The 15,383-nt window shown below is 39.3% G+C and overlaps 1 protein-coding gene across 1 annotated transcript in view; it reads right to left on the bottom strand.

Moving 5' to 3' along the window:
• Nucleotides 1-2,303: 2,303 nt before the first annotated feature.
• MEIOB (meiosis specific with OB domains) overlaps nt 2,304-15,383 on the bottom strand; it is a gene marked incomplete at its 5' end in the record, with an annotated part of 27,095 nt that continues 14,015 nt past the window's right edge. Inside the window, 4 exons of the mRNA XM_010830649.1 lie at nt 2,304-2,686; nt 5,975-6,158; nt 8,328-8,481; nt 12,463-12,564. Of these exons, the coding sequence (XP_010828951.1) occupies nt 2,570-2,686; nt 5,975-6,158; nt 8,328-8,481; nt 12,463-12,564 (557 nt within the window). The remainder of the gene's footprint in view (nt 2,687-5,974; nt 6,159-8,327; nt 8,482-12,462; nt 12,565-15,383) is intronic.

The raw sequence follows: 15,383 nt of genomic DNA, 5'->3' as shown, positions 1-15,383 counted from the left end.
TAGCCACAAAAGGACAAGTGCTGCAAGATTCCCTGTGTACCAGGTACCTAGAATAGTTAGAGTCATAGAGACTGAGTATATTACAGATTGCTGGAGACGAGCATAGGGGCAAATGGGAGTTATTGTATCTTAATGAGTACAGAATTTCAATTCATGATGATTAAAATCTTCTGGAATAGAGAGTGGTGATGTTTATACAAAATTGTGAATGTACTTATTGCAACTCAAATCATACTCTTAAAAATGGTTAGAATGATACATTTTATGTAATGTATATTTTACCACAATTTAAAAAAACATGCATAATAAAAGAATGTTTCCTACCAGTTAAAAAAATTTGGGAATGGAGATTATGGGTTTTCTTTTATCTTTCTTTTGGGGGGAGGAGTTATCTATTATTTCCTCTAATTTTTCTACAATAAACATGTAAAACTTTATAATAAAAATATTTGAAAAGCAAAAACAAGGACTTCCCCGGTGGTTAAAAATTTGCTTTGCAATGCAGGGGACATGGGTTGGATCCCTGGTCAGGGAACTAGGATCCCACCTGTTGTGGGGCAGCAAAGCCCACATGCCACAAGTAAGGAACCCGATCCCACATGACACAACTAAGACCCAATGAAGCCAAACAAATATTTTTTAAAAAGACAAAAACAGCTCCAGGTTCCTCAAGAAGAGTAAAAGGTGGATAAATGTATGTACAGCATATTGTAAAACAAAACAAAACAAAACCCTCACCAAAGCAGAATTAGGAAAGGAATATTGTGCTTAAATGAACCACTCATAGAAGATTAGGAAAAATCACAGTCATCCAACTGTTTATAGAGCAATATAGAAAATGCAGGTAAAAGTCACTAGGATCAGGAACAGCAGCTTCTGGAGAGCAGCAGAAAAGCAGATTCTGGGCAGACGGGCTGTGGACTTTGTGTTGACAGGGCAGAAAGCTTCTTTCTTTTACTTGTTTAAGTGCCTATATTCAGCTAAAAAAGCCCAGTTTTAGATGTTGACAGTTTGTAGCCTTCATTCCGTAAATGTGTAAGTTAAGCCTTGTGAAGCACCTCTGATTCAGTGCAGCTTGACAGCTAGCCCTATAGATTCCTACTTCATCAGAAGAAATAAGTGACTGTGATGTCCCTCTGGTGAAGGCATGGTGTCTCCTTGGTTAAATGCTAGTGGACTGAGAGGTTACCATCGTAGCAGTGAGGAGGTCACACAGAGCCCTCACAGGCCTTGGTTAGGGGCCCTGGGCACTGCGTATGTGCCTACTCTGGGAATGCTGACCCAGGTGTTGGCACTCTGGGGCGTGCTGCTAGAGGTCAGGGCCCTAGCAGGCCTGGCACAGCAGCTCTGGACACACTGTTTGGGCCAAGCATTCTCACCCCACACAGCTCTCTTTCCTGCCTTCCTTCCCTCCCTGTCCACCTTCACAGTCACCCTGATAAACACACTCACCCCCTCCCCACAGGGGAAAGGAAAGAAGCCCTTCATCAAGTACACTTGATATCTGCATACCTATGACCACGTCCTTAATTACTTTATTTATCACCACAATTTGGGCACACTGGGGGTCAACTCATATCCCTCCCCCATGGTCTCACATGGTAAAAGCCAGAGAAAACCCTACAACAAGATAAGTTTATCTCCCAACACCAGAACACCAGACTTACAAAGGAATTTCGTATACTTACTTTTTCTTTTTATCACTCCTGCAGTAGGTGGTAGGTGGTGATCTTTAAATCACCAGATTCAAATTACGTTGGCCAAACCTCCCACACCTTGGATCAACACTGACCGTGGTGACGGGTCTGTGCCTCGAAGTAAGAGACCTGTGACTGGAGATGGTGTGGGCTGAGTAGAGTGCTCTGGGGCTGCTGCAAAGGCAGCTGGAGTGGAGCCATGTCCAGCCAAAGCCAAGAAGTCTCCCACACCTGCAAGTTCCCAGGACTCAGCACCGCTCATGAAACTTCTGAAGCTGATCTCCTCCCAGTTGATTCAGACCCACGGGTGTCAAGCCTGAGTCAGCAAGCCTTCACAAGCTTTGGCTAGCTCTGATGTGTCATCAGAGAAGGCAACAGATTAGAAAAGCTCTACAGCATGTAAAGCAGCTGCACAGCATTGCCCATGGACGTCTGCTGTCCCCACCTGGCACAGGGAGAATGTGCCATACACGCCCATCGACTCCAGCCAAGTGGTCTGAGACGGGGCCAAGGCATTTGTGGAGGTTCTGATCTTTCTCCAAGAAGACAAGACAGAGGGGAAAGGGGTTTAAGAAAATAAATCATTGTGTTTGTGGGAGAGTAAACTTGTTTATTAATTCATGCAACCATTTTCCAGCTTGGGAAGAGAGAGGGCCAAGCCAATAGAAAAAGGCTTCTAAGAAATGAGCTTAAATAAGAGGGAGATTTTAGGATTCACCTGGAGTCAACTCTAGGGGGCAACAGAAGGACAATTTACAGAAACATTCTCACCACATTTGAACAAGATACAATTATATCTGTAATTTTCAAACTCATTTCCCACTTTCAAGGTGGTTAAAATGCATATTCTTTTCCAGAGTTTAAAACTGTATCTAGTTTTGAACACTTCCTTGTCCAGACAAGTTCCTACTTGCCTCAATAGAATCTGCAAGCTTACACGAAAGCACACTCACTCTCAGTCCACCCCTCGCTCTGGGCGATATAAAAAACTGCAAGAAGAAAAAAGAGAGAGTTTTAAAAATCACCTGGTTTATAAAACTGAAAACCAATGACCACAAACAGAGAACAGCAATGAGTTTTGTTTAATATGTGAACAAAAACTTCAATTAAAGTTGTAAGACAATGGAAAGAGTTCCAGTCTCAGGTAGAGTTGGGAGAAAGATTATGGATCTGGTTTCTGACAGTGATTTTCTAAGAATCCAGGTCATTTTTTCATGATGTTTCTCTCAGGTAAGAAAGTTGAGATATCAAATCCAACAAGTAGAAAAAGGACTTAAAGTGTGTTCAGACCACCAGCTATGACAGACATGAACACGCAGCAATGACATGGTCTGTTAGAGCAGATCCAATATCATGACACAGTTTATGAATAATGATGTCACACTTATGACAATTAAATTTTTAAATTCCATGTTCTCATTTATAACAATTGAAATTGTATGAGTCTCATAATCTTGATTACATTTTGTGACACTATATGTTTTAAAACATTAAAATGAGTAACAGTTTGAAATCCCTCCAAATGAATAATTTTAAGTAGCCATTATTTTTTATTGAAATATGATAAATACACAAAATGTCCTATATGGAAATCCTTTGTTTTTATCTTATTTGCAGAGAAGTATAAGTTCTTATTTTTTTAATTACATATTCTAACTTTTATAACAATTTAAATTATATTTGTCTCATAATCCTTATTACATTTTGTGATATAATCACTATCTGCTTTAAATCTTTGTTAAATATGACAATATCTTTTTTTAGAGACATTTATTTATTTATTTGGCTGACTCACATCTTAGTTGCAACATGTGGAATCTTTAGTTACAGCATTCAAACTGTGGCATGTAGGATCCAGTTCCTAGACCAGGGATTGAACCCAGGACCCCTGCTTTGGGAGCACAGAGACCTAGCCACTGGACGACCAGGGAAGTCCCTGACAAGTATCTTTCTAACATATTCCTTGGAAAGGTACAAACAGAGCAGTTGTTATATTTGAATCCAGTTTGGAAAATATAAGCAGAGTGTCATGAATTTAAATTTATGAAACTCACAGCAACTGGTACCTGTTGTTTGGAAGGAAACCATACAACCGGGCAGGGATCTGAGTATATTCGACTTGGGAATAGAGTACAGTATTTGGGACGATCCATGCTCGTGGTGGAAGAGATAGGGTATTCTCAAACCAAGGTCCTAGAAATACTGGTAAGGCCATTGGTGACTCTGGGTGTGCAATCTGTTCAGATATGCTTGAGGCTGCAAGGGCAGGAGCCACTGGGAAATGGGAAAGCCTGCTTCAGAGCTGAGGTGGAGCAGACCCAGTGTTCTCTTTCAGGTTCTCCCTGATCAAAGCTATCTTCATAATAATGTGAAATTGCTGTCTGCCTTTCTTACTCGCATTCTTTCACCAGAGTGCACTGTAGTTTCAAGAGGCTACCAGACATGAGATGATAGCAGTTCTGACCGCTAAAAGACTGTGTGCTCGTGAATACATTTAAAGTTTTCCTCAATGTTAAGTTCTAGTACAATAAATATTGACAGGTATAACTCATTTAAGAGCTTGAAAATGTTTTAGAGTGTGAAGAGAAAACATCTGGAATAATATAAATGGTAGCCCTATCTCACCAGTGACTTCGGGCAAGAAGCAACATTTCTTGTCCTATTTTCCTCATTTGCAAAATAAAGGGAGTTTATCTCACTGCCTTTTTTACATCTTTAACACTAAGATCCTGTGCCCTTCCAACACTAAAATGTTGCTATTGCTACGGGAATCTGCTCTGGTCAGACTTGTAGGATCACAGCAGATTAGGGGCTTAGAGAATTAACCTCCCCAAGGTCACATGGGCTGAAGAATGGTGGAACTGGGATTCAAATGGAGTCTCTATCACCTCAGCACATAAGCATGTAACTATGCTGTTGAATACGACTCACTGAAGTGAGGATCACTGCCCATGGGGGCAGGGACACCCAGCTCTGACTCTAAAGCCCAGTGTCTAGCCTTGATGTTAACATTAATGGATATTTTCTTTGCTGGTCTTTTTCTTTTGTGTCATTTGTAATTCTTGTGTGTGCGTGTCCACTTAGTCACTTCAGTTGTGTCCAACTCTTTGTGACCCCATGGACTGTAACCTGCCAGGCTCCTCTGTCCATGGGATTCTCCAGGCAAGAATACTAGAGTGGGTTGCCATGCCCTCCTCCAAGGGATCTTCCCAACCCAGGGATAGCACTTGCATCTCCTTTGTCTCCTGAATTGCAGGCAGATTCTTTACTCCTGAGTCACCAGGGAAGCCTTGTAATTCTTTATGCTATATGAAAAAACCTGATTATTTTCACTGTTTCTATGGTAGCCAAACCCTTCTGCACATTTGGGAATTGAACATTATTAAAAATAACCCTAAATTCCCTAATTTACTAGGTCATACTCTGGGATTTTCATATTAATTGAATATATAGAATAGTATTATTTATATTATACTATATTATTTACATAGAATTATTATAAAGTGCACTAACTTTTAAATAAATTTTGCTTCTTTCCAAAAGAAATTGCCACTTTAATGCTGTTTTCTGTTCATCCGTCATTGCAAGAAACTCATCTACCTGGATTAAAAAAATTAAACATTTCCAAAGAATATATAGATAACTCATTTTGACAATAATGTAAAACTTAAATTTGCTCTAGAGATGAAATTTTATCCATAGTAATTACAGCTCAACTCTCTTGATGGAGGAGATGAGGCCAGACAGGCTCTAAACTGAATCTCTGAAGCCAGCCAGAGGCCAGCACAGAAAGCCGCTCTTGACAAAGTGGACACCACTGAAGTTCAATGGTAAAATTTCAGAGCCGGTTCTAACAATGAAAGTATCAAACGAAACACCAAGCGTTTAAGTTAATCTCTGCTGCTGTGCTCCAGGGCAGACTGATTTTATGCACCTGAGTAGGTGAAATACCACCAAGCCCTCCTCACAGAGGACCCTGCTCAGTGTCTCCAAGGTTTCATTTTTGCCCACTGTTATATGACTATATAAAATGTCATGTATATTCTCCACTGTTACCAAGGACCTCTCCTGTTATTCCTAACAGTTAATGTTAGCTAGGATATTAATATACAGCATGTAATTCTTTATTCATTAAAACAATGTGTGTTTAAGTCAAGATTGATTTTTCCCAGACCTCTTTATTAAGGAACTAATTTATATCAAATGTTCACCAAAATAACTTATATGTTTTGGGAAGAGAATTCAATTTGGAAGTATTTCTAAGTATTATTATTTACCGTGCATCCCAAAGTCTCCTCAGCCACACTTCCTGTGAGACTACAGGAATGAAGGGTACCTGTGTGATCAGTAAGGTCGATTAGCATATCAAAGCTGAGAAAAACCGATTTAAATCCCGAAGAATCTTTGTTGCAAGTTGTACAAGTGCTGGATGCTTCATTTACAATGTAACCACAGACAGAACTGAAAAGAAACAAAGACAATGATAAAATGTGAAGGCCCTAAGGGACAGCTCTGATCTTTAGCAGAACTATTACTTAGACTTTTAGTCTAAGTCAGCACATGAGTTAGTAATTACAGAGTGCTCAGCCCTGAGTAGGACACAAAATAGACCCAGGAAATAACAGGGCACAATGCAAAAGGATAACAAACACGCTCTCTATGTGGTCAACCTCACTTGCAGTATTCCTGCTTCTGAAACCGCGATCAGCCAGTCCTTTCAAGGTTCTGCCTCCTACCTTCCCCAAAGCTGGGGTTCTTGACCAGGGTCACCTCCCCACTGGGGCCTCCCTCTCCTGCACCCCAGCCCCATCCCCTCCCTTCTCTGAGCAGACGTATAATTTACACTTTAGCACGGACTTACACCCTGTCACATCCTATTTGGTGTTACTGCAGATAGGTCTGCTTATCTCCTGGCTCAGAGTTTGAGGGCAGGAATCATGTCTTGCACCTGGAAAGCTTAGGTTCTGTGAATGCTCACTTGTCCTGTACTAGGTCCTCTGCACATTCACAGAATCACCCAGGGCTGGAGAGGCTCACACCCTAAATGCTGCCAGTACTGCTAGTGACACACTCCTCTCTTTAAGGGATGTGCTGTGCTGTGCTTAGTCACTCAGCTGTGTCCCCATGGACTGTAGCCCACCAGGCTCCTCTGTCCATAGGGATTCTCCAGGCAAGAATACTGGAGTGGGTTGCCGTTCCCTTTTCCAGGGGATCTTCCCAACCCAGAGACTGAATCAGGTCTCCCACATTGCAGGTGGATTCCATACTGTCTGAGCCAGGGAAATTACATGCTATTCTATATTTCTGAAGCAGGCATTACTTTAGCCAATTTGAATAGGAAGATTAATTCAAAGTCTCAAGGAGAGGGAATGATCTAAAGACACTGCTTTCTTATAAGCCACAGATCATTTTAAAATTAAATATTAGACACTTTTCCTCAGATATCAATATTAAAGATGAAGGGGAAAAAAGGGAGGTGATAACTTACAAAAACTTTTTAAAGAGTATTTTTCAAAAAATAAGCACCTGCCTTATACAACAGCCTTTACATTAGGTTTTTCAACTTTAATACCAAATCACACAATGTTTTAGAAATCCATAAGTCAATTTCTTGACTGTTGATACACAAACTTACACATGCAATAAAACTACATGGAATTTAACACACACACACACACACACTCGATACATGTTAATCTGGGGAAACTGAATAAGATCAGTGAACTTAATTAAGATCATTATTGTCTGTGATGTGGTACTATAGATTTGCAAAATGTACCATTCCTGGAGGAGGCTTCCCTGGTGGCTCAGCTGGTAAAGAATCCGCTTGCAATGGGGGAGACCTGGGTTCGACCCCTGGGTTGGGAAGATCCCCTGGAGAAGGGCACCCACTCCAGTATTCTGGCCTGGAGAATACCATGGACTGTATAGTCCATGGAGTCACAAAGAGTTGGACACAAGTGAGTGACTTTCACTTTCATCCTTGACCACTGGGGGAAACTGGACAAAGTATACAGTTTATTATTTCTTACAGTGCCATAGGAATCTAGAAATATGTCAATAAAAATTTCAATCACAAATCTACAGGGAGAGTTTCACAATAATATTTTAGAGTTTTCTTACCAAGCATTTTTTTTTTTTTTACCAAGCATTTTTTAGCTAAGGTAATTAAATCTACTTGAGGTTACTTTTCTATGTAAGTAGATACTAACTGACTTAGGAGAGGTTGGAAATCACATTCATCATTCATTTCATTTCATTATCATGAAACAAGTTACTAAAATACTATTATTTTTATTGCTATAGGATGTCACCAAAACAATTTTCAAATTCATTACAAAACAATAGTTTGTCATCCCAGTTAAAAGGTTTTGGCAGTATCATCTATTTCTGGATTGCTAAAACACATTGAAATACATTTTACTTTAAAAGAGTATTAGAATCTTTGGGTCTAAACAGTTTGTTAAGGAAACTTTAGTATGTGTTATTTATTTATACATTTCTTTTAAATACATAACCACTACTATGTCAAAGAATAGCTTTAACTTTCATATAGTTTAAAATGTATTACCAATCATTGTTTTTTATTTCTTATAAGAATGAATTTCTAAAAGTAATTTGGTTGCTTACCATCTATTTCGAACTACTTTTGTAGTTTCGTCATCAATGTTCAGTGTAGAAATGTAAGCGTAAAGAATTCCATAGAAAGGTTCAGCTTTTCCTTCATTCTTCAAAGCTTTTACCTTTAATTGTTCAACTGTATAAACATCAACTATTGTATTTACTAAAAAAAAGAAAAAGTCATTACAGTTCTAAGTATATTCTAATTATATCTAAGTATATTCTAAGTAATTCTAATAAGAATTCTAAAGGATTATATCCAAATAGAAAACCTACAGAGCTCAAATGAAAATATGTAGTAGTTTAAGTTCTGTAATAGAAAAGATTTATTATATATAATACATTAAAACTTATTATATAAATGGACATGCAAGTTAAAAAATAAGCAAAATAGAAAAATAATGAGAAATTTGTCTTTATTAAAATGAATAATTTCTAATCATCAGAAGAGTCCATTAAAAGAATGAAAAGGTAAGCCATAGAGTGGCAGATGCTAGCAATTTATAAGAAGATAAAGGATTCATAACCAAAATATCTAAATTGGAATCTTAAAAATCAATTTAAAAAAAGTCAATTCAATTTTCTAAATGCGGAAGAGATTGTATGTATGTATGTATGTATGTATTTTTGGCCCCACTATGCAGCTTGTCAGATCTTAGTTCCTTGACCAGGGACTGAACCTGGGCCACAACAGTGAAAGCACCGAGTTCCTAACCACTGGGCTGCCAGGGAAAAAGTCCCTGGAAGAGAGTTTAAAAAGCACTTCACAAAAAGAATATAAAGAGAGACAATAAACATACTGGCCTTATTAATCATTAAGTAAATGCAAATTTAACAACAGTAGGATTCCACTAAATATTCACCATTTAAAAGACTAACCATACAAACATTGGTGAGGCTGTAGAGCAGCTCAAACTCCTGAACACTACTGGGAGAAGTATGAATCGGTGCAGACATTTTGGAAAACCATTTAGCAGAATCACTTAAAGGTGGACATGCATGACAAAGCAATATTCCTACTGCTGCTGCTGCTGCTGCTGCTGTTAAGTCGCTTCAGTCGTGTCTGACTCTGTGCAGCCCCATAGATGGCAACCCATCAGGCTCCCCCATCCCTGGGACTCTCCAGGCAAGAACACTGGAGTGGGTTGCCATTTCCTTCTCCAACGCATGAAAGTGAAAAGTGAAAGGGAAGTCGCTCAGTCGTGTCTGACTCTTAGCGACCCCATGGACTGTAGCCCACCAGGCTCCTCCGTCCATGGGATTTTCCAGGCAAGAGTACTGGAATGGGGTGCCATTGCCTTCTCCAATATTCCTACTAGGAACATGTATATCCAACAACAACAACAGAAAAAACAGACAGAGGTTCACCTAAAGTCACACTCAAAGAGAAAGTAAAAATTTTGTAGAAGGAAACAATAAGATAGAGAAATAAATTGTGATATATTCATATAATGGAATTGCATACATCAACGAAAAACAACACTACACACAGCAGTGTGGATGGCACTCACAGACCTAATGTTGAACAAAGGACATCAGACACAAGAGTGAGGTCCTATGATACAACTTCACTGTTAAAATTCCAAAACAGGCTAAATTTATCTGTGGTTTCTATGGTGCAATAAGTCAGAATCACATTTGGGCGGGCATGAGGGGTCTTATGGGCACTGGCAATTAACAGGTGCGTACTCTGTGCGATGGTGCATGGTACTGTCCTCTCATTCTTGTCTACTGTTCATATTCTTTGTGATAAGTACATGCATGCTAAGTCACTTCAGTCGTGCCTGACTCTGTGAGACCCTACGGACTATAGCTTGCCAGGCTGCTCTGTCCATGGGATTCTCCAGGCAAGAATACCGGAGTGAGCTGCCACACCCTCCTCCAGGGGATCTACCCAGCCCAGGGTCTGAACCTGCTTCTCTTGCATCTCCTGCATTGACAGGCAGGTTCTTTACACTTAGCGCTACCTGGGAAGCCCATATATGTTATACTTCAACTTAAAAGTTATTCTAAGAAAATTTACAAAACTAAGAACTATTAATCTATTAGTCATTTGTTATTTTTCTTAATCTTAGAGGAATCTTACAGGTCCAAACATTACTTAAGTAAGAAAGCTTTTAACAGGAGTTGCCAGTTCTCCAGCGCTTTACTACTTTCTTTTCTTTTGTTGCTGTTAAGCACATGAAATTTTGTTGCTGTTGTTCAGTCGCTAAGTCATGTCTGACTCTTTGTGACCCCGTGCACTACAATACACCAGGCTCCTCTGTCCTTCACTAACTCCTAGAGTTTGCTCAAATTCATGTCCATGGAGTCGGTGATGCTATCTAACCATCTCATCCTCTGCTGCCCCCTTCTCCTCTTGCCTTCAATCTTTCCCAGTATCAGGGTCTTTTCCAATGAGTCAGCTCTTCACATGAGCACAGACGGCCAAATTATTGGAGCTTCAGCATCAGTCCTTCCAATGAATACTCATGGTTGATTTCCTTTAGGATTTAGTTATGCAAGCCCCTTCCCCATGACAAGGCTGTGATTCATGAAAGGGACGTGAAATTTAATTTTCTTCAATAAAGGGTCCAGTTATGTGTATCTATTTATCTTACTTTTATGTCTTTATCCTGCTGTCAGTTCATATGCACTGGAAAATGGATTGGAAGATTTTCCCAAAATAACTCTTTATTTCTGGGTTTTTGCTGTATTCTGTGTTGTGTTTACTTTTTAAATATTGAACATTATTTTAACTAAAAATAACAAAAGCTTTAAAGAAAGTATTGTGATAGTTTTATTCTGAAATATCTAATCAGTTTCAACCTATAAGTTTTTTATGGGAATAATGAGCATTTTAAAAGATATTGCAACTCATTTTTGCCTCTGAGCAAATTTAATGATAGAAGTTTCCACAGTGGAAAAAAAAAAAGTTTCCACAGTGAAATAAAAGAAAGGGAAACTTAAGTACCACTTTTGTGGTTACTTTGATATGAGTCATTGATCACGAAAATATTCTCCACTCAAATCTGATGGCTCTGAGTAGAAGACAAGAGTAGACACTGTTGTTCTTGTCCCCGTTTTTAGGTTCAGAGACAGGCAGGGACTGAGACACAGTGTGGCAAATCCATCTCAAGGCCCAGTGAACACTTTTGGGCTTCCTGGAAGTCTCCGGAAATGGCATTTGTATGACTGGACATTTAAAAATGCTTCCAAAGTAACAATAGTAGCTTTATTTTAATTCTAATAAATAATACAACTTTAAGCTTATCCCTTCTTGTAGGCAAAAAGATAATTATAAACCAGTAGTTTTGTTTTGTTTTTTCTATTAGTGATTGCTATTGAAAGGAAATGTGTTGGGAATTCCCTGGTTGTCCAGTGGTTAGGACTTGGCGATTTCATTGCCAAGGGCCAGGGCTCAATCCCTGATTGGGGAACCCCCACAAGCTGCACTGCACAGGAGAAAACAGAGCGAGAGGATGAAGAAAGGAAGTGTTAAACACCCTCCAGCAATGCATAACAAAGTTCTTCTTTCACAAGTTAAGGTGTTTGCAGAATACTTTTTCCTCGATTAACTGAATTGTTACTCTCCTGAGATGAATTGGGTGTCCTCGATTATGAGAAAGAATTTCACCCCTTAGGATGAAGTTACAGGGGGATCTAAGCCCTCCCTCTGCTTTTCCCCATTCTAAGCATAAGCTACAGATGGCAGCAAACAGCATCCTTTTTAAAGTCAAGCCTCAATCTGGGGTCTGTGAATACATGACATTTTGCACAAAATTCTATATGTGGCTACAGCTGCTTTTTTAGGGAGAGGGTCATTAACTCTCATCAGATTGGCAAGAGGTTACATAAATCTCCAAAAGTTTTAAACTACCTTTTTAAAGTAGAAGTATAGCAGTTACCAATCCCTAGGTCAGAAAGATCCCCTGAAGGAGGAAATGACAACCCACTCCAGTATTCTTGCCTGGAAAATTCCATGGACAGGGGAGACTGGCGGACTACAGTCCATGGGGTCATAAAGAGTTGGACATGACTAAGTGACTGAGCATGCACACACATAGCAGTTACATAATGAGAATACAGTGTCTTTTACTAAGTCACTTTATAAACCCAAATTCTGGCCTTTAAAAAATTCAAATAATACTTAAAAGTTACTTACAATTCATGGATTCTTTCAAATAATTGTCAATTTCATCATCCAGAGGATTCATTACTTTATTTTCTCTTATAAAATTCAGAAGGATGTTAGCTTCTGGTGTATCTTAAATTGGAAATGCATAATAAGTAAACTGCAAACTGATCACTTTTTAAATAACTGTGAATGATCCAAAACTATTTTTAATGGTAAAAAGTGAAGACATATAAGAATAACACAAATAGAATATTACAAAGCCATTAACAATGTGATGGGGTTCTCTATTAACACAGAGAGATGTACAGCATATATCATGAGTTTAAAGAGCAGTTTACAAAACATTTCATACATTTCCTTTAATTTTAAAAAGACATAAGCAAAATTATCTGGAAGAATATATAATCATCAAAGAATGATATAATCATCAAATAAATCATCAAAGAAATGATGATTTCTTATAAGATGAAGAATTTATAGTTCATCATTGTTTTCTTTTTTATGCTTTTATATATTTTCTGAATTTTGTATGTATTTCTTCTCTTATCAGAAAAAAATTGTTAAGGTTATTTGAAGAGCTTATTCTTCAAATGGGACACGAATGTTCTCCGGGATAGTCAGAAAATGTGCCAGAAGGCATGAATCTGATTTTGAAAAGGCGCTGTCTGACTCTGACACCCTTCAACCCCAAGCCCCAACCTCCAACATCTGCTTGTCTTCCAGCCTTCCCCCAACATTCTGCAAGCCATCCTGCCGATGTCAGACCCCCTGACACCCCTGGACAGAGTCAGGGTTTCTTCCTCCTCACCCTGTTGTACCACAAGTCTTATCACTGTTGCTTCTTCCCCAGAACTAGACCAGAATCCCAGACAGGGGGTTTGTCTTTTCATTTCTGTACTTCCAGTGTCTGATATAATGACTATCCTTCCATCCATCTCAGCATCCATCCTCTCAGGTACTTCCTTGTTCCAGAAAGTGTTTAAGTTACCTCACTACTTGGTAAATAAAAGGAATTCACTAAATATTTGTAAATTAACGAGAATCTTGGGGCATAAACCGGTAGGAAGGGTGGGGTGTGGCACTGCTGTCAAGATCTCTAGAGACAACAGGTCTATCCCAGACTGTCTGTGGGGGGACAGAAATTCTTCCTTCCACATCTGACCACCAAACCATTTAGAGGTTCTTAATTTCTATGTGGCATGTGTAACCCAGGAAATAAATAAGACTGATTTTTAAAAGCATATTGAAATTCACACACCCTTATACATATTTTCCTTGTATTCGTCTCCTTAATAATAAGTAAGGCATTTATTCTAATTATGTTGACATTGCTCAAAACACTTTGACATTTCCCCTCTGAATCTGTTTTCAGAGCCAAATGCACAATATCCTTCAAATCTGTCTCTTTAACTTAATCTTGAGGTTTCGAGACAATTAGTATTATCAAGCTCGATAATCTTTTCCGTCAAACAATCCCAACTGTCTTTTAGAAATTTTCCCAGACCAAATTTACCCTTAGAGGATGGAAACTCTGTCACTGATGTTATTGAAAGCACTAAAAATAGCCTATTAGTATTATTATATTATTAAAAATAAGAAACCATAGTACCCTTCTCAAAAGAAAAAAAAAAAAGGATTGAAGAGTGACAGTATCATCCTGTGGTAAGAACAGACCATGGTTGTGTCACCACCAATGTAAAAGAAGTCACTGCAATCCTTTTAGAACTTAGATAATGTCACTGCCTGGCTCCCCTTCCCACAGAGTAGAAGGCAGCCTGTACAGCCTTCCAATCACCTCCATTTCTTCTCTGACCTCAGCCCCTCCTCCTGCCCTGCTCCTTCAGCTCCAGCCACACTGGCCGCAGAGCCTCTGTACTGGCTGGCTCCTCTGCCCGGTGTGCTCTTTTCCTATGGTTAATGCCACCGTACACCCCCTCACCCCGCTCAGATGTCACCCTCTCACTGTGCCTACCTGACCACTCTATGTAAACAAGCAACCTGCCCTACGCACACCATGGCATTCTGGACCCTCCCAACCCTGTTCTCTTTTACTTCTCAATCATTTCAAATTCCAAAATTTGCATGTGTTATCCTAATTGTTCATTCTGTTTCCCCACTGCTAGGATGTGAGCTCCATGAGCAGGAGAGATACCTGTGTTTGGTCACTGGACCCAGAACGGTGCTCAGCACACAGCACATGTGTAGTAGATGAGAGTTCAACAAGAACAAATCAATGAGTGCCATATCACCTCCCATGATACTGCTTTCAAGGAGACAATATTTCTGCAGTAGATGAGCAAGATCTAATTACTGATATTAAAACACAGTCTTGCTATTTTATACCATATCTCATAGTAATTTCACTTCTAACAATTCTGATAATGGTTTGGTCAAAGATATAAAATTGCTTTATAGCTCTCAGTCACTGTTACTGCTTTGTCATCAATCAGTAGAGCGAGCGCATAGTTAAAATGATACTTGCTACATTTATATTCTCTTAAGACTTTTCAATGAAGATCATGGCATCTGGTCCCATCACTTCATGGGAAATAGATGGGGAAACAGTGGAGACAGTGTCAGACTTTATTTTGGGGGGCTCCAAAATCACTGCAGATGGTGATTGCAGCCATGAAATTAAAAGATGCGAAGGAAAGTTATGACCAACCTAGACAGCATATTCAAAAGCAGAGACATTACTTTGCCAACAAAGGTCCATCTAGTCAAGGCTATGGTTTTTCCTGTGGTCATGTATGGATGTGAGAGTTGGACTGTGAAGAAAGCTGAGCGCCGAAGAATTGATGCTTTTGAACTGTGGTGTTGGAGAAGACTCTTGCGAGTCCCTTGGACTGCAAGGAGATCCAACCAGTACATTCTAAAGGAGATCAGCCCTGGGTGTTCTTTGGAAGGAATGATGCTAAAGCTGAAACTCCAATACTTTGGCCACCTCA

Source organism: Bison bison, unplaced genomic scaffold (assembly GCF_000754665.1).
Source record: "Bison bison bison isolate TAMUID 2011002044 unplaced genomic scaffold, Bison_UMD1.0 scf7180017859082, whole genome shotgun sequence".
NCBI classification, from domain to species: domain Eukaryota; kingdom Metazoa; phylum Chordata; class Mammalia; order Artiodactyla; family Bovidae; genus Bison; species Bison bison.
Note: the sequence above shows the minus strand (reverse complement) of the source record. Positions and strands in the feature narration are given on the sequence as shown.